The 27,104-nt window shown below is 44.8% G+C and overlaps 1 protein-coding gene across 3 annotated transcripts; it reads right to left on the bottom strand.

Moving 5' to 3' along the window:
• Positions 1–1,167: 1,167 nt before the first annotated feature.
• On the bottom strand, positions 1,168–25,304 carry LOC308594313 (uncharacterized protein). 3 transcript variants are annotated; one of them, XM_081207367.1, is made up of 10 exons: positions 25,180–25,304; positions 24,264–24,368; positions 24,087–24,150; positions 20,428–20,592; positions 18,555–18,650; positions 16,428–16,526; positions 15,408–15,494; positions 10,791–10,942; positions 5,720–5,823; positions 1,168–1,593 (listed from the first exon to the last, which is right to left on the bottom strand). In XM_081207367.1, exons 3-10 carry the CDS (start codon positions 24,112–24,114, stop codon positions 1,434–1,436), a joined length of 891 nt encoding a protein of 296 aa, XP_081063493.1. In that variant the 5' UTR covers positions 24,115–24,150; positions 24,264–24,368; positions 25,180–25,304; the 3' UTR covers positions 1,168–1,433. The 3 variants fall into 3 exon arrangements, with proteins under 3 accessions (XP_081063493.1, XP_081063495.1, XP_081063494.1); XM_081207369.1 differs by having other exon boundaries at positions 1,168–1,534; XM_081207368.1 differs by having other exon boundaries at positions 25,190–25,278.
• Positions 25,305–27,104: the final 1,800 nt, after the last annotated feature.

Here is a 27,104-nt window from a genome sequence, read left to right as displayed (position 1 = left end):
GGTCAAGACACGAAAGCTTTAGCAACTAATCCACACCTAATGACCCTCCTAAGTGGTACTCAGAATATCACTCAAGAAATCACTCAAGATATCCCTCAAGTAATTAATGAACAAAAGAAGAAAAGACACACTAACCTGGGAACTTCCTCTCTGCCCAGAACGTTGGAGGCTATACACCACACCCCCTCAACAGTATTTATAGGAACTCAAACACTGAGATCCTGCTCTGTTCCAGTAACAAGAAGCCGAAAGCACCAGCCTGAAGATGACGAGTGAGACCTCGTCGAAACGTCGCCTAGACACCCCAACTCTTACACGGGAAGACACCCGAAGACACCAAAACCTATATATATATATATATATATATATATATATATATATATATATATATATGCTTTCGTAGATTTTCACGGGTACAGGAATGCAGGTTTTGGTGTCTTCGGGTGTCTTCCCGTGTAAGAGTTGGGGTGTCTAGGCGACGTTTCGACGAGGTCTCACTCGTCATCTTCAGGCTGGTGCTTTCGGCTTCTTGTTACTGGAACAGAGCAGGATCTCAGTGTTTGAGTTCCTATAAATACTGTTGAGGGTGTGGTGTATAGCCTCCAACGTTCTGGGCAGAGAGAACCTGGGAACTTCCTCTCTGCCCAGAACGTTGGAGGCTATACACCACACCCTCAACAGTATTTATAGGAACTCAAACACTGAGATCCTGCTCTGTTCCAGTAACAAGAAGCCGAAAGCACCAGCCTGAAGATGACGAGTGAGACCTCGTCGAAACGTCGCCTAGACACCCCAACTCTTACACGGGAAGACACCCGAAGACACCAAAACCTGCATATATATATATATATATATATGATGTGCATCTCTGCAAAAATTCTCAATCGGAATGATTAATTCCTTCACCTTCTTCAAAGAATCTAATAAGCAATGTTTATTTTTGTAACATTCAATTAGAACACAATAATATCTTATTTTTAAAGGGTGTGGGACAACCAGTACTCGCTACCTTGTTTTGTTTTAATTTATAAATCACCTTAGAATCCCTCCCAAGGCTCTGGAGCCATAGAGCCAGTCAACTTCACCTCAGATTCCAAAGTAGTTTGAGTACCTCCAAGATGGGGATCTTTGACCCGTGCCTTGTCCAAGGATGATGCAAAGCCATGGTAGATTTACCAAATTAATTTATTGCAACTTGAAGCAGGCTATGACTGAACTCTTCCACACTTTATTTTATTGGAGGTCCAAGTCTTTGTGGTTGCAAAATAAAGTGTCTTTTTTCCAGCATGGAGGAACCAGATTTGACAAAGTGCTTTTGACTTGAGCTCATAAATGTTCTAATTCCACAACCTGGATAGTTGACTCTTTAAAGGAGGGATCGATGCTTTGTCTTTGTTTTAGTGGAGAGATTGTGGAATCCAGTTTCAAGGGCTTCATGTGTACCATCTTTTATCAGGCTTCTTCTTACATATGCTCCGTTTTCGGACCCTGCAGTTGGTGTCTTCCCAACAGCCTCTTGGATCCCGGCAGAAACCTATTATATAGACACAGGGATTTGGCACGGTCAGGCTTGGCATACCAGTCTTCCAGAATCTAAAAACAAATGGCAGCACTAATCAGTAGTCAATTTGGACTGGATGTCTGCTCTCTCCTAGCCTAAAATCACCTTCCGTACCTGCAGACTGGAAAGGAGCCAACGCAGCAACAATTTCTTAAATGGAATCAACAGGGGAACTTCGAAAAATGGAATTTTTACATACTGCAAATCCCTATCTGATGAAACGAACAGAGGACTTTCCTGGTGCCGATGACGATTCCTCCTGGCCGTGACAGACAGGGTCTTGAGTTCTTCAGCTCCTCTCTGGTAGGCAAGGAGAATCATGTTGCCGTCCCTCTCAACTGGCAAAGCAAAGGCAAACTCCTCAACCCCAAAAGACCACAACTTGAAAAACGGAATCTGTCCATTCAGAGGTGTAACTTCAAAGAAAGAGTGCTGAGAGACACAGAGGAAAGAGGAAACAGCCCTGAAAACATTTGAGGTGGAAAGGCAAACAAGGCAAGACAAGACACTAATATTCTAAACAACTTTTGAAAGCTGTAAGGCACTGACACAGAAGCCCTAAGCCATGAAAACCTGCTGGGGGGGGGGACAGGACACAGAGGAAGGAGAGGTCTGCAGAATGTCCTCATCCTTTCATCAAATAGAAATTAATGATTAGTAAAATTTCCATTTTTGCCTCATAAGGATGGAAGACACTTCTGGTAGGCAAACACCAGGGTTGTGTTCCTCAGTCCAAGGAGGCCTTCCTTGGCATCCACCTATTGTGGCAAGGCTCTCTGGAGGGCCTTCTCCTCAAATACTGCATCAGCAGATGAAAGTGAGCCTATTTTATAAAAGTTAAAGATAAAGGACTCCTGATAGTTAAGTCCAGTCGCAGACGACTCTGGTATTGCGGTGCTCATCTCGCTTTACAGGCTGAGGGAGCCGGTGCTTGTCCGCAGACAGTTTTTCTGGGTCATGCGGCCAGCATGACTAAGCCACTTCTGGTGAAACCAGAGCAGTGCACAGAAACACTGTTTACCTTCCCACCGGAGCGGTACCTATTTTTCTACTTGCACTGGTGTGATTTCGAACTGCTAGGTTGGCAGGAGCTGGGACCGAGCAATGGGAGCTCAACCCATCGTGGGGATTCAAACCACCAACCTTCTGATCGGCAAGCCCAAGAGGCTCAGTGGTTTAGACCACAGTGCCACCCGCGTCCCTGAGCCTATTTTATAGTGCTTTACAAAGCTTCATGGAGAAGCCCATGTTGCCACCCTACAAATATCCACAATGGGAAAATTACCATTACAGGTAGCTGAGGTGGCTACCTTGATAAAAAATGCAGACTTGGAGGTCTGAAGACTAGGCCTCCTACTCTGAAACTCTTTGTGCTAAAGTGATTGCCACCAGCAACACAGCCCTAAACATCAAAATGTTAAAAGGGCAGGTAAACTAGGGCTCAAAGGGGAGACCTGTCAAAGGGAAGACCAGGCATAAAAACACTCAAATTAGCAGCTGCACGCTAAGAGACATGAGGTATACCAAAGTCCAATCTCAGAAAAAGCCACTAACAAACCACCCATGCCCAGCCAGGTGAAAGCAAAGCCAAAACATTCCTGTCTCTGTGGTGGAGATGGGATGGAGGAGGGAGAAGATGAAGACCCCAGGGAGCAGAGAGAACAGTAAAGGGAAATCAAAGTGGGAGACAGTGCTGAAATTAAGGCTGGGGAAGAAAACCTGCGCCGTGAAAGATAACAGTAATAGAACAGAAATAGGCAGTGAACAAAGCAAAATTCAGAAGAAGGAAGGTGAAAAAACTTCACAAATTCAAGGAAGATGAATTTTTCAAAAAAGACCCTAACTGTTGTAGACCATAGGCAGGGTTGTTCTGGAGAATGGATGACTCTTCCCCCAGTAGAGCAGCTGAAGAGTTCAAGACACAGTCTGTCACGGCCAGCAGGGGGAAATCATTCCTACTGTTCTCCATCCCTATCAAGCAAATTACAGGTGAGTTAGTTTAACACCTATTCTAGGAAAATGGGGGGAGCAGGATAGATATAGATAGACAGACAGATAGATAGATGATAGATAGATAGATAGATAGATAGATAGATAGATAGATAGATGATAGATAGATGATAGATAGATAGATGGATAGATGGATGGATAGATAGATATAGATAGATAGATAGATAGATAGATAGATGATAAAGGCTTCTTAACATGTCTATACTGTACATTGCAGTTACAACTGAGGAAAAAGGATCAATAGAATCTTCCCCCTATTCCCTCCTCCTCAAGTGAGATGAAAACAGTCCCATCAGCAAAATGCATTGCATTATAGTTGTTTGTGTGAATGTGGTAGGGACCTAATTGCCTTATCAGTCGAAAAAGTCATAAATGGACACTAAAAGACCATGAAATCATGAGTGACATGAGTTTTGAGTGACATTCATTGCTTTTACAGTGGTACCTCGGGTTAAGAACTTAATTTGTTCTGGAGGTCCGTTCTAAACCTGAAACTGTTCTTAACCTGAGGTACCACTTTAGCTAATGGGGCCTCCTATTCTTCTTCTTCTTCTTCTTCTTCTTCTTCTTCTTCTTCTTCTTCTTCTTCTTCTTCTTCTTCTAATATACAGTGGTGCCTCGCAAGACGAAATTAATCCATTCCGCGAGTCTCTTCGTCTTGCGGTTTTTTTCGTCTTGCGAAGCACGGCTATTAGCGGCTTAGCGGCTTAGCGGCTATTAGTGGCTTAGCGGCTATTAACGGCTTAGTGGCTTAGCGGCTTTAAGAAAAAGGAATCAAACTCGCAAGAACTCGCAAGACGTTTCATCTTGCGAAGCAAGCCCATAGGGAAATTCGTCTTGCGGAACGACTCAAAAAACGGAAAACTCTTTCGTCTAGCGAGTTTTTCATCTTGCGAGGCATTCGTCTTGCGGGGCACCACTGTATAGCAAATGGTATGGTTTGCATGGGCCAAAAAGATCGCTGAAGAACACCACAAAATGGATGCAATGTCTTTGAACTGTCAGTGAACTGATCACGAACAGTTTTGTATAAGAGCTCATGGAATGTGGAAAACATCATAATGTTTTGGCAAAAACAGCGTGTGCCAGGAACAGTACGCCCAAGGAGGCTTGGAGGTGGGCTATACAACTTTACACAATATTCAGATCAGATAAGAATTGTGAAATGATGCCAAGGACAAGGATGTGAGATGCCAAAAACATGCCAACAACAAGGAGTAAGGAGTTGTGTAAGCATCAGCAATTGCCAAGCATCAGATAGACAACATTGTGTATAAATTGCAAAGCCCTCCAGCCTCAGTTGTGTGCCAGACATTGACAGTTTCGTCCAGTCACTCGCGACTCTTACTGGGTCTGATCAATCCAGTGTAGAGTGGTGAGTATGGGAAATGTATGGATGTGTGTGTGATTGAGTGCATGTTCCCTGTCTTGTCATGTTTGTTAATCAATAAAGCAATGCTATAGAGAAAATCCAGCGTTGGTTGTCTGAGGTCTACTTGTGCCTTCCAAGAGTGTACTGGATCTCATATATGCTAAACACCTAAACAGGTTAAAAGGACCTTTATATATATCAATTTTTTTGACAATACAACAGAATGCAATACAATAAAATTAGGTCCAGTCATGGACGACTCTAGGGTTGCGAAGCTCATCTCACTTTATTGGCCGAGGGAGCCAGCGTACAGCTTCTGGGTCATGTGGCCAGCATGACTAAGCCGCTTCTGGCGAACCAGAGCAGCACACGGAAATGCCATTTACCTTCCCGCTGGAGTGGTACCTATTTATCTACTTGCACTTTGATGTGCTAGGTGGGCAGGAGCAGGGACCGAGCAATGGGAGCTCACCCCATCGAGGGGATTCGAACCGCCGACCTTCTGATCAGTAATTCCTAGGCTCAGTGGTTTAACCCACAGTGCCACCTGCGTCCAAGCACTGAATAATACTACAGTAAAAAGCCAACCACATGTATTTCATAAAGTGAAGCCAAAGACATTGCTTGGCATCCCCCCAAAAAACCCTGGGAAGCAGAGGTCAGGAGAGGAAGGGGATCAAGGCGACACCACCCACACTGGGCTCATTTGGAAGACTGCAGAATGTGAGTGCAGAGAAGGAAAGGGTGCTACAATATAATTTTGTTCAGAGACTCACGTGCTTTTAGGTGCCTGGTCATCAATACATTTCCATCCCCCAGTATTATAGACTCCAACCCAATGGTCTTTGTATGTAGGAAAGACTTGTTTCTCTATGAATTCCTACAAAGAGATCAGAAAGTATTTCCTAGGAATGAGGGGTCAGAATCGTTTTTGCAAATCCTTTCATACTGCATATTTTACCTAGGAACACAATAGCACCTTCCAGACATTCTGCAGGAGTGAAAAATGCATGGAAAGGGAGAAAGTTGCATCAGAGACAGGCTCCCCCCTCGTATATTCATGTAAATGTCTGAACAGGCTATACACACCACTTGTGCAACGACCTAAAAAAATAAAAATACGCAAGGCCAATTTCATAGAATCATAGAATCATAGAGTTGGAAGAGACCACAAGGGCCATCGAGTCCAACCCCCTGCCAAGCAGGAAACACCATCAGAGCACTCCTGACATATGGTTGTCAAGCCTCTGCTTAAAGACCTCCAAAGAAGGAGACTCCACCACACTCCTTGGCAGCAAATTCCACTGTTGAACAGCTCTTACTGTCAGGAAGTTCTTCCTAATGTTTAGGTGGAATCTTCTTTCTTGTAGTTTGGATCCATTTGTTTCATTTATTAGTTAACAGAACCATCAGAAACAAATTTATTCAGAATAGGTATCTCTGCAATCACTGCCATTCATTTCCTTCTGCCTCTTTCAACTCTCCTCACAGCAGTTTCTAAATCGGCTTGAGTTTGCAAAGAGGCAGGGAATGAATACCGAATTGAAAGGGCATTCTGGGGGAATGCAGGGAGGGAGAGAGAATCAGAGAAGCAGAGGGTGTGTTCTTTCTCACATCTAATGAGAAGAATCGCCGGGTTTGTTTACCTAGCCTGCCGGCAGTTGCAGACAGAAGGTAAACACAGTATCTCGCTCATCTGCCTCGGGGGAGGCCAGGTACCTCTGCCTGTGAGCGAAGATACTAACATATGGTAGCAGAGGATGGTTGCGATTCATCGGACATCTGCATGAGAGGCTGGTGGATTGTCCTCCTCTGCTCCAAGGGAGAAGGCAAGCGTCTGAGAGAAGCCAGAGGCTCAACAGACGGCTGATGGAAAGAAGAGGTGTTTCCCAAAGCAACGGAGTTCAAGGTATGCTGCTGCATTTCGGGCTAAAAGTGTGAACGCAGTTTGATTAATTCACTGGTTCACGGAGCTGCGTTTCAAAGAAAACAAAAGCTCCGGGAGAAGAGGCCTGCAGCTTCGAAGCTCAGCCTGCATTCCACAAATTCCTGTGGTTAAGATAAGAAGTCCTGAATGCACTCTTGCTAAGTAACGGTAGTGGAAAGTTACTGGCTACGCAGCTGGATTGTGAGCCTGGGAAAGCGAAACAAAACCACGGAGTGTTTTGGCTACAAGTTTACGTGCTCTTGGAAAGGGACTTTCCATAGCAGCCAGCGTTTAGCTGCCAGGTGTCAAAGAGCGTAAACAACTTGCAGTTTGCCTGCTAGAGAAGGCAGGAAACGACTGTTGGATTTTACAGCTTGCTTGAAAGTGTGAGCTAGAGGCTTGGCTTCAAGATGGATGCCAAGAAGGGAGCGTTGCCTTACCCACCTCCCTTATCCAATGACAATTATTCATCTTGGTCTGTAAAGATGAAGGCCCTGCTGCAGAATCAGAGGCTTTTTGATGTAATTGAAAACCCCATCCCTGCAGCACCAACCAGAGGTTGGGAATCACGGAACGTGAGGGCCAGGACTGCTATAATTCTGTGTGTCTCAGATCAGCAGCTTGTGCATATCCAGCATTTAGAACATGCGAAAGAGGTTTGGGACACGCTGCATACAACGCATCAGAGAGATGCTGGTTCTTCAGCGTTGCTGTATTTTGAGAAGTTAACCAATCTGAGACTTGCGCCTGATGGAGTTGTTCAAGCGCACCTGACAGAGATGAAGTTTCTGCGTCAACAGATGGTGGAACGCAATTTCCGTCTACAGGAGGAAGTATTTTGCTTCATGATGATAAACAGCCTTAATCGCACCTACAAGGTTGTTGCCAGTCAGCTTGGTTCCCTACCGGCCGCGCAGCTAACCACGGAAAGAGTGTCTGCTGTGGTCCTGAATGAACACGACAGACTTGCTGCACTGGAAGTGAAGGACAGGGGGAGGGAAGAACAGAGTTCTAATTCCCCCACTGCTGAATCTACTGGAGAGCATGGAGTAGCATTGAGTGCTGTCCGATGCTACAATTGTGGACAGACTGGGCATCTACAGCGAAACTGTAAGAAGCTGCGACAGTCAAAAGGAGCAAAAAACAGCTCTACGAAGCCTGAGGCGTCAGGCAAAAGCCGTTCCAAGTGCCAGGTGAAACCTGCAAAGGCTATGATGGCGAAAGGAACCACGCCAGATGTTGGGAACGCCTTTATAATCGACACTGGATGTACAAAACATTTATGCCCGCACAGACAACTGTTTTCGACGTTGAAGAAGCAAAGCTTCACTGTGAAACAGGCCAACGGTCAAGAGCTGGAAGCGACTGGAATTGGGACTGTGTATCTTGAGAGTCTGAACTTGACTATAAGCGATGTTTACCTGGTTCCAGAACTGAGATTTAATCTGCTGAGTGTGTCGCAGATTGCAAAGAAAGGACTGAAACTGTCCTATGATGCTAAAAGCTGCAAGATCTACAAAGATTGAGAACTGTTTCTTACTGCCAGAGAGAAAGATGTACTGTATTTGTTGACTTTTGATCAAAGTGATTACATGAAATGTAATTCTTCTGATTCTAACGAAATCTCTTTTGCAGGTGTGACCAGTGTGAGCACCAGGAAGGTGATCAAGAAGGTCAACAGAGCATTTCAGCGGGTGTATGCTGATGTGATTGGTCCTCTAGAACCATCTAGGGGCAGTGCAAAATATTACCTTTTGTGTGTGGATTGTTTCACTAATTATTCTTGGGTTTATATGATGGAGAAACCGCAAGAAACTTTAGAAAAGTTTCAGGAGTTTTGTGACAAGGTTAAAAATATGCATGATGCTAACATTGATTGTCTTTTCACAGATGAGAAGCAAGTTTTTCTGTTACAGAAGTTTCAGAAGTTCCTGGATGGGAAAGGGATAGACTACAAAATTGCTGTTTCGACCGAAGCGTGGAACAGGGGGGTCTGTGTTAGGGTGAACAAAGAATTGCAAAAAGGGATGAATGCGCAATTGCTGAGTTCACATTTGCCACATGAATATTGGGCCGAATCGCTAGCGTCCTATCTTCATGTGTGGCTGAGAAAGGTCTCAACAGAGTTGGGATGTTCTCCTTTTGAGAAGCTGTTCAATAGAAAACCTTCTGTTGCCTATTTTAAGGTTTTCGGGTCTCATGTGAGAACAGAAGCTCCAGGTGGAGTAAAGAATGCCAGAGGCATTTTTGTGGGATATGAAAAGGGTCTCTACAGAGTAATTTTGTCTGAATCTGGTCAGGTGATTCTCACAAAGTTTCTAGAGAGTGCTCCAGAGCAAGAGCGAGTTGTAGAACACACATTTCCCACAGGAAACGATTCAGATGATGATGATGATGATTTTTCAGATGTCACAGATTACAGTGGTACTGACGATGACAGTGATAGCTCAGAGAGTTCAGTTGTAACAGTCATTGAGAGAAAATCTCACACAATGGATAGACCTTCACAGGTGAAGGAAGAACCACAGTTAGCCATTGCTACTGGTTCTCAACAAAGTCCAGAGGTTGAACCAGTGAGCACAGAGGATCAGAACCTCGTACGCAGGTCTGAGAGAGTTACAAAGGGTGTACCACCAAAGAGATACTCAAAAGAGTTTGCTAACTTAGCTGTTGCATGTGTTGCTATTGTTAACAACTCAAAGCAGATTGAAGCAGTGTCTAAGTCAGAGACAAAGACACAACAGAGAGTAGCAAGCCAAGGTAATGCAGAAGCACTCATTCCTTGGAAGCCAAACAACCAGAGAGGTACACTGGTGAAACCAGTGGTGGGGAGTTCCAAGGGTGGAACTGATACAACAGGGGACTGTTATATGTATAACAACTGTTTGTTTTCTTCTCTGGATCATGTTTTGCCAATTGATGCTTTTGGGGGAGGATGTTGGGAAAAAGCACCAATGCAAAAGCCAGCTCCAGATGGCTGGAATGCAAAACAGGATGTTGTGTTTTGCAGATGTACTGTTGGAGAAAAGGTGGAGCCTATTCTCTGTAGTGAGCACCGGATGTTAGCTCAGAGTGTCATGTGACCTGTGCTGGAAGTACAGGGGAGGAGTTGAGTCTCTTCTGATGGAGTCTGAAGGGTGCAGTCACATTTCTATGTACTGCTGAGTGACAGGAATAAAACATGTAAAAAGGACTCCTGTCTGTCTCATTTCCCCTCCCTGGGGGAATGCAGGGAGGGAGAGAGAATCAGAGAAGCAGAGGGTGTGTTCTTTCTCACGTCTAATGAGAAGAATCGCCGGGTTTGTTTACCTAGCCTGCCGGCAGTTGCAGACGGAAGGTAAACACAGTATCTCGCTCATCTGCCTCGGGGGAGGCCAGGTACCTCTGCCTGTGAGCGAAGATACTAACAGGGTTAAGTACTTAATTCGTTCCGGAGGTCCGTTCTTAACCCGAAACTGTTCTTAACCTGAAGCACCACTTTAGCTAATGGGGCCTCCCACTGCTGCCGTGCCACCGGAGCATGATTTCTGTTCTCATCCTGAAGCAAAGTTCTTAACCCGAGGTACTATTTCTGGGTTAGAGGAGTCTGCAACCTGAAGCGTATGTAACCCGAGGTACCACTGTAATAGAAAATGTCATCACCCTCAAGGCTTTGCCCATCACCTTGCTGCAGATGATGTAGTTTGGATCAGAGAGTCAGTCTTCAGACACCCATGGGCTTCACCTCATCTCTATCTTGGGTAGTGTAGACTCCTATGAAGGAGACTTTATGTCCCATGTTGTGAGCTCTCACCTCACACAGCAGCTCATAATCTCCTCCCACACTCTTCAACCAATCAACATACATTTATCCAGGCTTGAGACTGTACCATCTCAGAAGATGGTCCCTTGGTTTTAATGCATTTCAGCGTTCTACTCACCTCCTCAGCTTGAGTTTCAATACAAATCAACATGGCTTTTTCATCTTCACAAAAGTCTCTTGCACCTTCCCACGTCCTTTCATTGTTTTCAAGGAAATAGAGGGCCCCTTTGTGGTGGATCCACTTTAACTGCATTTTTGCATGAATCTCATCTTTAAATCAAGGCAGGAATAGGGAAGGAAAATAGGGTTGGGGGAGGTTATTCTTCATTATACTCCAGCATAATTTATGCAAATTACAGGAGATCTGACTTTCTGAAATGTTTGTTCTGATAACAAATACACTTATTTAAATGAAGTGTCATTTATTTATTTCCATTTCCATCTTTGCCTTCATCAGTAGATTTGCAATCATTTTTCTCATTTATTTATGTAACAAGATTAATACATTGCTCAATCAAAAATGTCTCTAAGTGTTTTACATACAAATAGTACACAATATTCATTAAAATAGCACATAAAACAGATTTTATAAATAGCAGGCATATTCAAATTATCAAAATATAGATAAAACCACAATTTTTAAAATAAAAAACCCCAATACATAATAAAATTGCACAACTTGCCTAAACAAAACTGTTTTTCATAGGCATAGAAAACAACACAGGAGAGGTGCCTGTCTAGTATCAATGAGCAGAGAGTTCCACTTGTACAGGCTGCCAGATTGAAGGATCAGTTCTTGCAAGTGAAGAACAAACATTATGTGACACTTGTATAAATGTCAGTTCCAAAGACTTAAGCAGGCAAGAGAGAACATATGAGGTGAAGTGATGCTTCAAGTAACCTGGTCCCAAAGTGTTGAGGGCTTTGTATACTAATAGTTAAACCTTGAATTTTCCACAGTAACAGAGTGGCAGCCAGTGCAGATGTCTGAGTGGGGGTACAACGTGTCAGTATATGGAAACATCACCGCTGCAGACAGCCAGATTGTTGACATCACATGATGCGCCTATCTGTGGGAAAGAAGAGTTTCCCAGGACGTTCACAGGCTGGATAAGTCTTTGTGAAGAGTGTAACTTGAACCCTTCTGTGTGCGCATGTTCAGGAAGTTTGTCAGACTTGCTAGAAGAACAGAACTGAAAGGACGTGTTTTTCTGTAGTGCTGGAATGTCAGAAATAAATATCATGTAAATAGATTTCTGACTTATTTTCTTTCCCCTGCGGAAGCAGGAGGGAGGGGTTGTGCATTTTACCCACGCTTGGGAAAATGTCGCCTATCAAAATCTCCCTGGTCTGTCTGGATATCAGCCAGAGGAGGTTACCGGTAAGCAAGCTCCGAGGACAGTGAGAGGGGCCAGCCTCTGTGGAGGAGGCTTGCAAAACGACAAGTGGTAGCAGAGCCCGATGGTTGCAACAACAAGACAGCTGAGCACCAGATGGGAGACTTTTTTTGCTGATAAGCAGTGATCCACGGACCTCTGCGATGCTGATTTATGGCTGGATGGTGAACGCGAATTGAAAAGTCTTTGGTTCACTGAGAAAAAAGCTCCTGTTTTGGATAAAACCGAGCAGAGAGAGGCCAAATACTTCGCATTCCAGAGCTGATAAGAAGTTCCGTTGCTAAGCGACAGGTCGTGAGTACTTTTTGAGCTAAATTTATGGGCTGGTTAGCTTAAAGAGCATAGAGAGAAAAGAAGCTTCAAAAGCGAAAGCAAGGCTGAGTTTTTTTTCCAGCGACGCTTGTTGTAAACAAACTGTTGGAAAGGGGACTTTCCAAGCAGAGCGCAGCTTGCTGATAGCTGTTGGATTGCAGCGAAGGCTTATTGTTTACAGATTCTCGGAAAGGGAAAATTCCAGGCAGCTGGGCTGACTGCCAAGTGCAAGCAGCTTGTAAACAGCCCAATAGATTTTTGGATTTTCCAGTTTGTAGCTGAAGCTGCAGCTTGGGATCAAAGATGGCTCTGTTCTCTCAGAAACTGAATAGCCAAAACTGGCTAGAATGGTCTTTTGCAATGGAATTCTTGCTGGTGGGAGAGCAATTGTGGGACATAGTCCAGACCCCACAGCCTGTTGCTGTACAAGCAAAGGGGGAGAAGGCTGCAATTCAAAGTAAATTGAAGCAGCGTGTCCTGAGAATTTTGGCGGAAAATGTGGACGCTTATCTTGAGCCAGTCCTAAAGGGTGCACAAGAACCAAGGGTCGCTTGGGAGTCACTCCGCAAAGCTTGTGAAGCTGGGGTGGGAAGCAAGGACCGAGACTTGGTTGCGCCAAAGGGGGAGAGCCAAGATGAAGCTAGCCAAATTATTGAGAGCTCATTGAAAGCTGGGAGGAGCTTTGAGCCACAACAGGGAAGTGAAGGGACTGTTGCTGATGATGCTGTTGCTGATGATGATCCTGTTTTTGCTGCAATGGCTGTTGCTGATGGGGGGGAGTGAAGCTCAGAAATCAAGCACCCCTACTACAATTGCTACAGAGGAGAAAGCTGTAGCTCTGAACGCTGTTCGTCAGGAGACACCACATCAGGAGAAAGGAGCTAGAGGGAGCTCTGTAAAGCCTGAGGCCTCAAACAAAGGTCGTACCCAGTCCCAGGCAAAACCAGATATGGCTTTGATGTCCCTAAAAGTCACATCATTCGTGGAGAACTCATTTATTGTAGACACAGGAGTGATGCAACACATGACGTCACGTCGAGAACTGTTTTCTAGGTTTAAGAAGCAATGCTTCACTGTGAAACTGGCCAATGGTCAGGAAATGGAAGCAACCGGGATCGGAACTGTGTATCTAGAAAGCCTGAACTTGACTATAAACAATGTTTATTTTGTTCCAGATTTAAAGTACAATTTGCTGAGTGTTTCTCAAATAACTAAGAAGAAACTGGTGTTATCCTATGATGAGGAAAGCTGCAAAATCTACAAAGATGGAGAGCTGTATCTTTCTGCCAGAGAGAAAGATGGACTGTATCTGTTGACATTTGATGAAAATGATTATAAAATGTGCACAGCATGTGAATCTAAAATGCTTTCTCTTGCAGGTATCTCGAAAGAAGACTCGAGAGGAAAGGCAACAAAGATTAGCAGTGTTTTTCAGTGCGTGTATGCTGATGTAATTGGTCCTTTAGCACCATCTAGAGGCAATGCAAAATACTATCTTGTATTTGTTGATCATTTTTCTCAATATGTATGGATTTACATGTTGCAGAGTCCCAGAGAAACCTTAGAAAGGTTTAAGGAGTTTTGTGATAAGGTTAAGAGTATTCATGATGCTAATATTGATTTTCTTTTCACAGATGAAAAGCCAATTTTTCTTTCACAGGATTTCCAGGATTTCCTGGAGAAGCAAGGGATAGAGCACAAGGTTGCTGTTTCTGAAGCTGCATGGAACAAAACCGTCCCTGTAAAAGTGAACAAGGAGTTGCAAAATGGCATGAAGGCACAATTGCTGAGTTCACACTTGCCACATGAGTTTTGGGCTGAATCTTTATCTTGTTTTTGTTACTCTTGGGTGAGAAAGGTTTCGAAAGGTATGGAAAGTTCTCCTTTTGAGAAGCTGTTCCACAGGAAACCTTCTGTCTCACATTTTAAGGTTTTTGGATCTCAAATCAGGACGGAAACTCCAGATGGGGTGAAGAATGCCAGAGGCATTTTTGTGGGTTATGAAAAGGGTCTCTACAGAGTAATTTTGTCTGAATCTGGTCAGGTGATTCTCACAAAATTTGTAGAAAGTGCTCCTGGACAGGAGAGAGTAATTTTTCACACATTTCCCACTGCTGATGATTCGGATGATGAATTTGATTATTCTGATTATAGTGATACTGAAAGTGACACAGAAAGCTCAGAGAGTTCTGTTGACACAGTTATTGAGAGAGGTTCACACACAATGGCTAGATCTTCACAGGTTAAGGATGAACCACTGTTTACTATTGGAACTGGTTCTCCAAAAAGTCCTGAGACTGAACCAGTCAGCAAAGAGGATCAGCACCTCATACGCAGGTCTGAGAGAATCACAAAGGGCGTACCACCAAAGAGGTATTCTCAAGAGTTTGCTAGTTCAGCTGCTGCATGTATTACTATTGTTGACAACTCAAGCCAGGTTAAGGGTATGTCTAAGTCAGAGACAATAACACAACAGGGAGTTGCTAAACGTAACACTACATTCCCTAACCAAGGTAATGCAGATGCACTCGTTCCTTGGAAAACAGACAACCAGAGAGTTACATTGGTGAAACCAGTGGCGGGTAGTTCCAAGGGTGGAACTGAAACAACAGGAGATTGTTATATATATAACAACTGTTTGTTTTCTTCTCTGGATCAAGCTTTGTCCACAGCTAACGGTGATTCATATGGGGGAGGATGTCAGTATATGGAAACATCACAGCTGCAGCCAGCCAGATTGTTGACATCACATGATGCGCCTATCTGTGGGAAAGAAGAGTTTCCCAGGACATTCACAGGCTGGATAAGTCTTTGTGAAGAGTGTAACTTGAAACCTTGCAAACCAACACAACGGACCCCCCTCCATACACCTTTTCTAGGAGGGGGGTATTTGAGACTGATTGACAGTTTAGTTGAAACTGTACCTTCAAGAAATATGCAGATGAGGGAATCTCAATAAGTGTAGTCTCAAGGTGGGTTCTTTCCATACTATGAAATTTAAGCATCGCTGTTTCAGAATAACTTACCAATTCCAGCTTGTACTTCACGTGCTTTGGCATCCCATATAAGCAATTCTTCTGCCAACTTCTGAGCTGCTTTAAGTATTACAGAATCTAAAGGATGCAAACAATTCAAGGCAGTTGTATCTCAACAGCTATACAGATATATTAGAAAGCCATTTCCCAGATTCTGGTGGCTTGTCATATTCTACCTGATGTAAGAAGAGCAGAATTCTAATACAGTACTCATGTAGGAGCAATCCTGGCTCACATCGCCAAGGACAGAAAAGCAGCTCAAACTTCCACCCAAATGGAATCCCCGAGTGTATACTTTTGCTTTTTACTGAGCCCATGCCAAAATACTTATGTCATAAGGTGGGAAAGATTTGGCTATCTAAACTACTGACCAAAGTTGTGGTATCTGCAAAAGTTCTAGTCCTATGAGCAACTGCTGGGGGAACAGCTGCCCCTCTTTCTGGGGAAGGGGGTTATGGGTGCCATTGTGGGCATCATGTTGCACATGGATACTGTGCCTAACCCAGTCCCACCACAACCCATCCACTATGCTCCTTGCTGACACAAGACTGGAAATAAGTTCTGTTGCAGAAGAATAACCCTGGGTGTGGTGGGTTCTGAATTTACTAACTCTAATCCATTGCCTTCTTGGATACCCAAAGGTGTACTCTATATGGAGCTGGCTTCAGGCACCAGGCCTATTGGCATACCAAATCTGCACTACAAAGATGTGACATGAAGCCCCACCATGTGGGAATCCCTTGCAGACGACTGCACTGCTGGAGACAGGTTGTGCATCCGTAGCAATGACCAGAGGAGGAATGAGTGCTGGGAGGAGTGCAGAGAGAAGCAGTGCCATGGTGCCTCTACAGTAGTACAACCGGACGCCTTCATCTGCCCCAGCTACAGAGAAACACATCTCTCCTGTATCGGTCTCTACAGCCACAGCACGTGCTGTAACCTTCCAACAATTTGACTTCACTCTTCCATTGTGTCCCAAGACAGACGGACACCAAACAACTCATTGCTTACCATTCTTGCGTTTGAGGGATGGTTGCTTTTTGATCATAAACTCCCTAATCTTCGAAACTGCTGTTCGTAGGGAGACTATTTTTTTCGATCGCTCATGATCTAGAAAAGAGGGAAAGAGATGGTGTTCCAGTGTGGCTGCACTCCTACCTTGGGATTACCAGGGCTGATACTGAATCAATATTCCCTGTGCCTTATCCCTGAGCCTCTTTTCAACACCAGAGAAAGCAGTCACTTCACAACCAGATCTTCAGACTAGAAGAGCGGGCAGCATTCCAGCAAAAATTGCATTAAATTTACACGGTCTGGACAAGTAAAAAGGTCTTCACTACACAATTTGTATTAATCAAAACTGCCTCTCTTTTGCTTGGAGCCTAAAAAACAAGGTGAGCTCTCTCTGGTTCCAACAATGCTGAGCTCAATGGACCCACATTTTCACTCTGTACAGGTGAGTTTCCGAAGCCCAAAAGCTAGGTTGGCTTATGAAGTATCTAAAGCAGTGGTTTTCAACCAGTGTGCTGTGGCACTCTGGAGTGCCTTGAATGATGGTCAGGGCTGCCATGGGCAGCACTGGCCTCTTTCCCTCTTTCCTTCCCCCCCCCCTGATGCCATCTTTTGTCTTCCAAAGCAACTACTCTATTCCAAACTTAAAAATGGAAAGCATAATGCTGGTGGACAGTGAAAGAGGTTTAAAGACTTTCTCAAAGCCAAATCTAAAAAAAGATTATATAAACACTGACAATTGGGCAATACTGGCCTGTGAGAGCTTCAATTGGAGAACAGTCTTTACCAAAGGTGTCATGGACTTGGTAGATGCTTGAACTCAGGAAGAAAGGGAGAAACGGGCTAAGAGGAAGGCACATTTGCCAAACCCTCACCATGATCAACTCCTGCCTGGAAACCTATGTCCCCACTGTGGAAGGATGCGTGGATCCAGAATTGGCCTCCACAGTCACTTATGGACTCACTGTTAAGACTGTGCTAATGGAAGACAATCTTACTCGACTATGAGTGAGCGCCAAAGAAGAAGAAGCAGCTTCCCAGGCCCCTGTGGGGCATTTAGAGGAGGCACCTCTCTTTGGGGCAAGGGGGGGGGGCAGCTCAGAGACCAAGGGCAGCAGCAGCGGCTGCCCAGAGGACTCCCAAGGAGAAAAGAAGATGAAGAGTTTGGACTTGATATAGAAGAAGAAGAGTTTGCACTTGATATCTTGCCTTTCACTCCCCTTAAGGAGTCTCAAAGCGACTCACAATCTCCTTTCCCTTCCTCCCCCACAACAAACACTATGTGAGGTGAGTGGGGCTGAGAGACTTCACATAAGTGTGACTAGCCCAAGGTCGCCCAGTAGCTGCAGGTGGAGGAGCGGGGAAGCAAACCTGGTTCACCAGATTACGAGTCCACTGCTCTTAACCACTACACCAGGGGTCTGCAACCTGCGGCTCCGGAGCCGCATGTGGCTCTTTTACACCTTTGCCGCGGCTCCGGGGTGGATACTAGTGAGGGGAGGAGGCGTATTGTGCGCCCCAACACTCTCCACTGTGGCGGGCGCTGTACTGGCTGTGACGTCGCATGGGGGCGGTACGTGCGTTAGTCACGCACCGCCCCGACGTCACCTTCCCGCCCGCTGTCAGATCGCGGCTCCGAAGATATATTTGTTTTAAATGTCGCAATGGTTTTGTGGCTCCCAGTTTTTTTTCCTTCAGAAACGGGTCCAAGCGGCTCTTTTTGTCTTAAAGGTTGCAGTACACCATGCTGGCTGGGGAGAAGGGGAGGAGGGAATACTCCTAAAGGGAGGGTGTTTGAAAAGGGGTGAGGGGCTGCCAGCTGTGCAGGCAAGGGGTGACCTAACTGGGCTCCTGAGCCCCACAGAGGAGCTGCAGAAAGAGTGTAGTTGGTCAAGGGAGCTGTGGCTGAAAACCTCTGATCTAAAGTGTCTAGGGACAAGATTTCAGCGGTGTTTATTTCAACAGGCAAGATTTAACCACACCCTTAGCTCACTCTTTGAAATTAAGAGGATGTAAAAGGTCTTAGAAGAGGCTAGATTGATAGTTTTATCAATCAATATTCACAACGAAATAAACCAAGTCAGGATAATACTAAAGGCTTTTCTCTGCAAAAGGAATTGAACTTACAAAAAGCAACAGCTCCAATGGTGGCGAAAAAAAGGATCAGGCACATCATTATGGTAATAAATGTACCAACAGGAGATTGAAAAGCAGCTAGCTTCCCTTGAAAGACAAAAAAGAAAGAAAATTTGGCTTTAACTACAGTGAGCCAACGTAAGACTTTTGCTTCAGTTAGTAATATAGCTTGGTCCTTTTGTGTGTGTGTGTTGCCGTACTTGCTTATATATACTATCATTTGCATATATACAACTATATAATGCTTATAACTATATAATGGTTGGACAGTGTTCTTGAAGCTACCAGCATGAGTTTGACCAAACTGCGGGAGGCAGTGGAAGACAGGAGGGCCTGGCATGCTCTGATCCAGGGGGTCACGAAGAGTCAGACACGACTAAACGACTAAACAAAAACAAATCCTTTAAGAAACAAAACATTTGAATGAATCCATACATCATCAGGGGCGTTTTCGAAATGTATCTGTCTTAAATAATCTATATTTTCCCCAAAGCATGCCTACATTCTCCACACCTGACATCATATGTGGCTGCTTCCCTGCAGCAGAAGTCTGGGAACAACCAGTTAATTTGTATTAGCAGTAGTATCAACTGAGTCAAGAAAATGCAAATAAACGGATGAAGTTAATTAAAGTTCTTGAAGCCAGGTAACAAAACTAATTTAAAATGTGAAACATTTGGGTTGACAGTAGTTCCTAAGTAGAAGAGTATATTTCTATAAAGGAATTTATCACCGTCACTATTTATTTATTTAATTTTATCTGTAGGTCTCCGGATGGTTCATAACATAAAAATAAAAATAAAAGTCCAAAATACATAATTAAAACAAGAACAAGAGCAAATCAAAGCCGTAGCCTCCCCCCTCCCCCAAGCGCATTTAAAAGTACAAAGAAAATTAATCAGACAAAGGTCTGGTTGAAGAGGAACATTTTCACCTGGCTCCTAAATATATATAATGAAGGTGCCAGACGAGACTCCCTGGGGAAAGCGTTCTACTACAGCGACCTTTGCCAACCTGATGTTCTCTATATGTTTCGGACCAACGCTTAAAAATAAAATAAAATTGTATACTGTCCTTTATCTCCGGATAGTTCACAACATAGAAAATGTAGTATAAAAAAGACAAAATACATAATCAAAACAAGAACCTAACCAATAACCACACCTCCCACAACACATTTCAGGGGCGCTGACCTGGGCCCGCCCACATTGTGATGTCATGACACACACTGTCATGGACTGGAGGTGCCTTTAATTTTAGTCCAATGTTCCAAATTTCAAAGGCGCTCTGCCTCTTGCCATTGTGTTCTATGGAGGCAGCCTCTGTGACGGGGAGTTCAAGACCCAGCTTCTTTGGTGGCAGGAGAGGGTACACAGATGGCCACGGGTACCCTGTTTCCTGAAATCACCTCAGGGATTTTCAGGAGGTTTTACAGCCTCACATAACCCATCTTCCCTCTGTCTGAGTCTCTCCCAAGAATGGGAGAGCTGCCATCATGGCCCCAGACAGGAACAGAAAACCTCCCCTTTCTGTGCTTCTCCCCTTTCTGTGCCTCCCCAGCCACTCTGGGCGGCTCCCAATTGAGTGTTAAAAACAATACAGCATTAAATATTAAAAGCTTCCCTAAACAGGGCTGCCTTCAGATGTCTTCTGAATGTCAGGTACTTGTTTATCTCTTTGATATCTGGTGGGAGGGCTTTCCACAGGGTGGGTGCCACCACCGAGAAGGCCCTCTGTCTGGTTCCCTGTAACTTCACTTCTCGCAATGAGGGAATCGCCAGAAGGCCCTCAGCACTGGACCTCAGTGTCCGGGCTGAACGATGGGGGTGGAGATGAACCACTGCTAGGTGTGCAGTGTACATACCTGCCATATATTGCTGTCGCTTTCTCATTCCTATTTTTGATCTGGAACCCACATTGGATCTAGACCCCACGTTGGATCGGGACCCTATGTTACTTTTTGATTCCATATTAGTTCTGGAACTAAACTGGGACTTGGAAGCTCTTTCTTTAGCTGCATCCTGTGGCACTGTAAAATAACAACTTCTCTTTAAAATCTGCATTAAAATAAATATAAAGCAATTACACAACACTAAGTAATGTACATACATAACAGACTACTTCCTAAATATTGCAAGGGGTGGGGGAGAGACTTCTGATAGTGAGTGATCTGATCAATATGACCAGAAATACAGTGGGTTGGATACAAGTGTATAGACTGCATGGTGACCTCTTTTTGTTGCATGGATTTCCTGTTTCCTAAAGTGGTTTATTTTATTTTAACCCCACTTTTCCCTCCAATGAGCTCAAGGTGGCATACATGGTTCTCGCCCCTCCTCATTTGATCCCCAAAACAACCCTGTGAGGTAGTGAGGCATCTGATGAAGATCTGCATTTTTAAAATGAGCTTAAAAATATATTTGTAAATGTTTGTACCTCTCATTCTCTCATGCCAGGCAGAAACCAGCTGAATACTCTGGCAGCTGTTTATCTTCCTGTTTAAGGGCCCCTGTTTAAGCAGTGCCTCAGGGTTGTAAAAATTACAGGCTAGGAGCAAAAGGTCACACTGACCATACAAATTACAGAATATAATCAAGCTGCAAAGACACAATTAAGAAGTTTTATTGTTTAACAGAAGACTCAAGCCACATCTTCATAAGGTTAAAAGAAAGGGGGGCAAGAGCTAATGAGAACAGCAGCTGCCTGGGAAAACCGAAGAGGCTTCTCTCTGAAGTTGATTCTGGAAACTACTGTTTTTATTAAATTCCTTCTCTTTGAAAAGGCCCTTTCCTTCTAAAAATCTATATATGTTAATGTATTAAATATATTGGCTTAAATGTAATTATGCAAAGGATTTAGAAAGTAAGAAATGTTAGATTCTTATGTTAGATTCTTATTTCATAGAATCATAGAATCGTGGAGTTGGAAGAGACCACAGGGGCCATTGAGTCTGACCCCCCTGCCGGGCAGGAAACACCATCAGAGCACTCCTGACATATGGTTGTCGGGCCTCTGTTTAAAATGAAATTAAAAACCATCTGGTTTGCAGTGAAAAGGGCAGTAGGGGCCAAAGGTTATCTGGTAATTAAGGTGCCTTGTCGAGGTTAATGGCTACTTGTTTGCCATTTATAAATAGAAGGAAATATAGCTCTTTGTCTCCCATAAAAGGTAATAGGAAATGGGTGTATCTTTTATGATTGGTTCTAGCAATCAGCCAATAGGAATTTCAACCAGGCTGAGTGGACAGAGGCAGCCAAAGGAGGAGCAAGGGGACTGGGCTGAGGGAATATAAGTGCTGGCCATAATGGCAGGAGGCCAGGCCAGAGCTTGGTAACCATATACCACTGTGCCTCTCATTTATTTGTCTGACAAATAAATAATTATTTTAATTTCTCTATTGCTGCGTTGAATATTTCATTCCAGCTAAGCGTTAACCACAAGCAGGGTGCTACAGTAGGTCAGGCTGAGAAGCAGTGACTAGTCCCGTGTCACCCAATGAGTTTAATGGCCAAGTGAGTATCTGAACCCTGGTCTCCCAGGTCCTAGTTCCTTAGCTTTTTCTTGGTTAGGATCTTGAGGGTTCTTACTACTGAACTACCGTAATAAAGCTTCTGCTCTAGATATGTATAGTCTTATGCTTTTTCCCTTAAGCCACTTGGTTTTCGCCTACCTCGTAGCAAATCGTCACAACTTCCCTGGCATTGGCGGTTAGGCATTGGTATGGGTATTGTTATGTGGACGAAGCACCATCACCTGCCCCGCATATTGAAGGGTAGTCCGGTAAAGGATTCCGGGAGGCATGGCCCTGTCCGAAGCCTATGGAGGTGAGGGCCTAAGGCACGCCCCTGAGCGGTGACCCCAGGGGAGTTCCTAGTTGATGTGCATCAGCAGGACTCCCGGTCTTCAAGCAAACAGGCTGAAGCCGGATAGTCAGTTAGGACAAATCTCTAACCCAGGGGTCTGCAACCTTTAAGACAAAAAGAGCCACTTGGACCCGTTTCCGAAGGGGAAAAAAACTGGGAGCCGCAAAACCATTGCGACATTTAAAACAAATATATCTCCAGAGCCGCGATCTGACAGCGGGCGGGAAGGTGACGTCAGGACTAACGCATGCACCGCCCCCATGCGACGTCACAGCCAGTACAGCACCCACCACAGTGGGGAGTGTCGGGGTGCACAATGCGCCTCCTCCCCTCGCTAGTATCCGCCCGGAGCCATGGCAAAGGTGTAAAAGAGCCACATGCGGCTCCGGAGCCACGGGTTGCAGACCCCTGGTCTAACCCAATACCAATACGACTCATCACCTGTAACCAATAAAGTTGTGGCCATTTTTAGCCCATTAACCTAAATAATTGTGTCATGTGTCGTTATTTCCACTGGGGCGGGGCGGGAACTCACCATGCAAAATGTTCAATCCTACTGGTTTGGTGGAAGAGCAACCAAATCCAAATTTCTGCGGGCGTCATGATGGCAGGGCAGAAAATGGGACCTGTCTGCTCTTCTCCTCCTCTCCTCCCATAGGCATTTTTTAAAACAACAACAACAACAACAAACCTCCCATTGATATAGTTGGAGAGCGGGGGCGTTGGAAGAAGGGGAAATTTTTTGGATCAAGAAAATCCAAAGTCTCAGTGATATTTTTATTTTTTTATTTTTTAAAAAACTTGTTCTATTCCACCATCCCCTGAGCTAACCCTTTTTATCCCTTTTACTGCAAAGGAAGGACAGCGGCTAAAGTTCCTGCAGATGCAACAAGGAGTTCATGGAAAGGAATGTCCGCAAAATCCTATGGCTGTGGGATAACCTCACAAGAACCATAAAATTAGGCACTTGGCTGGGCACTGTGAGAACAGAATGCTGAACTAGATAGGCCTTTGGTTTGATCCAGCAGGGTTCTAATGACCTTCAAAATACTCTGCCAGGTGGTTCGCATCCTGAAAGCAGAAAGGTGGGGCAGGAGTGGTTTCCCCAGTCACTCTGGGCAGCTTCCAACAGAACACTAAAATACAATAGTCTATTAAACATTAAAAGCTTCCCTAAACAGGGCTGCCTTCAGATGTCTTCTAAAAGTCTGGTAGTTGTTTTTCTCTTTGACATCTGGTGGGAGGGCATTCCACAGGATGGGTGCCACTATCGAGAAGGCCCTCTGCCTGGATCCCAGTAACTTGGCTTCTCGCAGTGAGGGAACCACCAGAAGGCCCTCGGCACTGGACCTCGGTGTCCGGGCAGAATGATGGGGGTGGAGATGCTCCTTCAGGTATACTGGACCGAGGCCATTTAGGGCTTTAAAGATCAGCACCAAGACTTTGAATTGTGATCGGAAACGTACAGTAACCAAGACATAACCTTCTGCCCCCCCTCCTTGATATCACACTCCCAAGACAAAAGGAAGGAAGGAGGATAGAAGGAAGGAGGAGTCAGAGGGGCAGAAGGGACATATTTGGGCCTCACTCCCAAGAGGAGAGTGTGGGTCCTGTTGTCCTGGGTTCCTCTGAAGAGAAAATACAAACAGAAACAACTTGCCTTCTGCGAATGTCAGACCTCCTGCCATTTTAACTGCTCATTCGGATTGGCTCCTCACGTCATCCTATGTTCAGAACCATATAATGTAGACCGTTAACACAGCTTTTAATTAAGAATGTAGTAGTTAATGAGCAGCTGGAAAAGGAGTGAGCATAAATAAAAGTGGAAAGTGCTTACATTGCTTCATTGATGGGGACTTTTCCTTGGCTGCCATTTTACCTCCTCATTTTAAGTGGTATTTCATCTTGGGTTCCTTCACGTGACAATGTAGTGGAGCGAACTCTTAAAATAGTAAGGAAAAATAGAATTTAAAGACAATATCACCTTGCCAACAAAGGTCCGTATAGTTAAAGCTATGGTTTTCCCAGTAGTGATGTATGGAAGTGAGAGCTGGACTATAAAGAAGGCTGATTGCTGAAGAACTGATTCTTTTGAATTATGGTGCTGGAGGAGACTCTTGAGAGTCCCATGGACTGCAAGAAGATCAAACCTCTCCATTCTGAAGGAAATCAGCCCTGAGTGCTCACTGGAAGGACAGATCCTGAAGCTGAGACTCCAAGACTTTGGCCACCTCGTGAGAAGAGAAGACTCCCTGGAAAAGACCCTGGTGTTGGGAAAGATGGAGGGCACAAGGAGAAGGGGATGACAGAGGACGAGATGGTTGGACAATGTTCTTGAAGCTACCAGCATGAGTTTGACCAAACTGCAGGAGGAAGTGGAAGACAGGAGTGCCTGGCGTGCTCTGGTCCATGGGGTCACGAAGAGTCGGACACGACTAAACGATTAAACAACAACAACATCCTGCCCCCCACCCTCAGTATTTAAGCAAAATTTTTACTGCCACCAGGGTACCTCTATGAGATTACATCTCTCCCAGCAGAACAGGAGAACTGAAACTTTGTGAGTGACACCTAAATGACAGACCAGATGCTCTGCAGGATAAGACCCAATAGAGCTGGTAAAGGACTTCTTCTTGCTTGAGATCTAAGGAAGCTGCTGAAATCGTACTAGCTGGCCAAGATACCCAACGAACTGATGCAGTGGGCATAAAGTAGTTTCATATGAATAACATTTATAACATTCACTGTGATACCGTGGGATACTGCTGGGATATTGTTGTGCCTCAGTCAGTTCTTCTTCTCTTTGCCTCTCTGTTTGTTCCTGCAGTTCCTTCAGCGGCTCAACCACCTAGCCCTTTGATGCAGAACATTCCAGAACTCTTCTTGTTCAGGTTCTGTTTCTTCCTGATTGGGCACGACAAGCAGCCAATCAAGATTCCACACAGAGCATATACCTAGGAAAGCTATCTTATGGAATTATTATTATTATTATTAAAATTCCTTATGAATTCAGGCAGTAGTAGCTGCGTGAGCCGGACACAACAGCAAGGAGGACTGAATAGCAGTTGCAGTCACAGGTTCCTCACTGGCTGCACCAGGGAGAGCAGAGGGGAAATGCCAAGCAATGGCATCTACAGTTGCAGAGAGGAGAGAGGCTGCCTCGGGGAAAGGACTATCTAGGCTTATTCTAGTTCCAACTGTGGTGAGCAAGAACTGCCACAGGCAAGTGGATCCCAAAGTGATCACTCCCTGGACCAGCATCAAGGACCAGCATGGCTGGGCAACTGCTGAGGGCTCCGTCACCCAGTGGAGGGGGGCACTGACAAAAGTCTTCTTGCTCAGGTGACAGATCGGGCCTGGGGCTGCACAACATCACTGTGACGTTTGCATGTGATGTTGGCTTACTGACATGTCATGCAGACTCCCTGCAGCGTGGGTGCACGGCGGTGTAGAACTTTTTTTGGGGGTGGCCCCTTCTTTGAAAATTTATGGGTGCCTGGGCCCCCATGGCCCCATATAGAGGACTCCTATGCCTCCTTATCTTCACTGTTGAAACTTGCATGCTTGTTCACCTGCTTCTCACTTTGTCTCAGACAACAGTGGTAGTGAGAAGGAATCGCAGCAACGAAAAGAGAAAGCCTACAAAAGGGAGTTGAGGGAAGCAAAAAAGCTGTGGAAATAATGTAATCCCCCATGAGTATCCAGAGAAGGAGGGCATATTCTAGTTAAAAGACTGAGAGTCTATATTGTCAACTGCCCTGTGTGTTGTGGTCTTGCTCCAAATGATCCAGAGGAAGCCTCAGTGAAGTGATAGCTGAGTAAAAATGCTTCAACACTGAAGGCAATATAAGCATCTAGTTTGAAATCCATACTGTACATCTGGATTTTTCAGGACATTACAGGGATGTCAATGGTGGAAGTGATGTCCAGGGGGGAAAGCAGCGGTTCCACATACAAATCACCACTCAAATGAGAGAAAAAGCACACAGAACCAAAGTACAGTGATACCTATGGTTGCGAATGGGATCCGTTCCGGAGGCCCGTTCACAACCTGAAAAGAATGAAACCCGCGTCTGCACACGCGTGGGTCACGATTCACCGCTTCTGCGCACACACGTGACATCATTTTGCACGTCTGCGCACACGTGAGTTGTGAAACCCGGAAATAACCCTTTCCGGTACTTCCGGGTTGCGCGGGATGCAACCTGAAAATGCTCAACCTGAAGCAAACGTAACGTGAGGTATGACTGGAGAGAGAAAACCAAGAAAGAAAAAGAGAGAATGAAACCAGGCTCCTTCTGTCCTGTTATTAAAAGACACCATGACCTTGGGAAAAAAAATACAGGATCAGTTCATTCTTCTTTTTTAATATAATTTTTATTGGTTTTTACACATATTTTCCAAACATAACATCCCATCTTATACAACAGAACAAACCTTTGGCTATCACAGCACAGCCTGAGAATTCCTTCAACCTCGACTAATGGTTTTCTAACTTTCTTTTGGCTTCCATCCCCTCCAACATCCTGAAAGTGTACAGGAAGTCCCAGGAGTCATACTCCTTCGCATTCTTTGTTCTTGAATGTGTAGGGACCTACAAGCCCTTGGAGAAGGAGGATCTCCCAAACTTTCCAGGGAGATCTCTGCAGTCTGCTCTCTCTCTCCCCCCTCCTCCAAC

This window comes from Podarcis bocagei (genome assembly GCF_964188305.1).
Source record: "Podarcis bocagei genome assembly, chromosome: 9".
NCBI lineage: Eukaryota > Metazoa > Chordata > Lepidosauria > Squamata > Lacertidae > Podarcis > Podarcis bocagei.
Note: the sequence above shows the minus strand (reverse complement) of the source record. Positions and strands in the feature narration are given on the sequence as shown.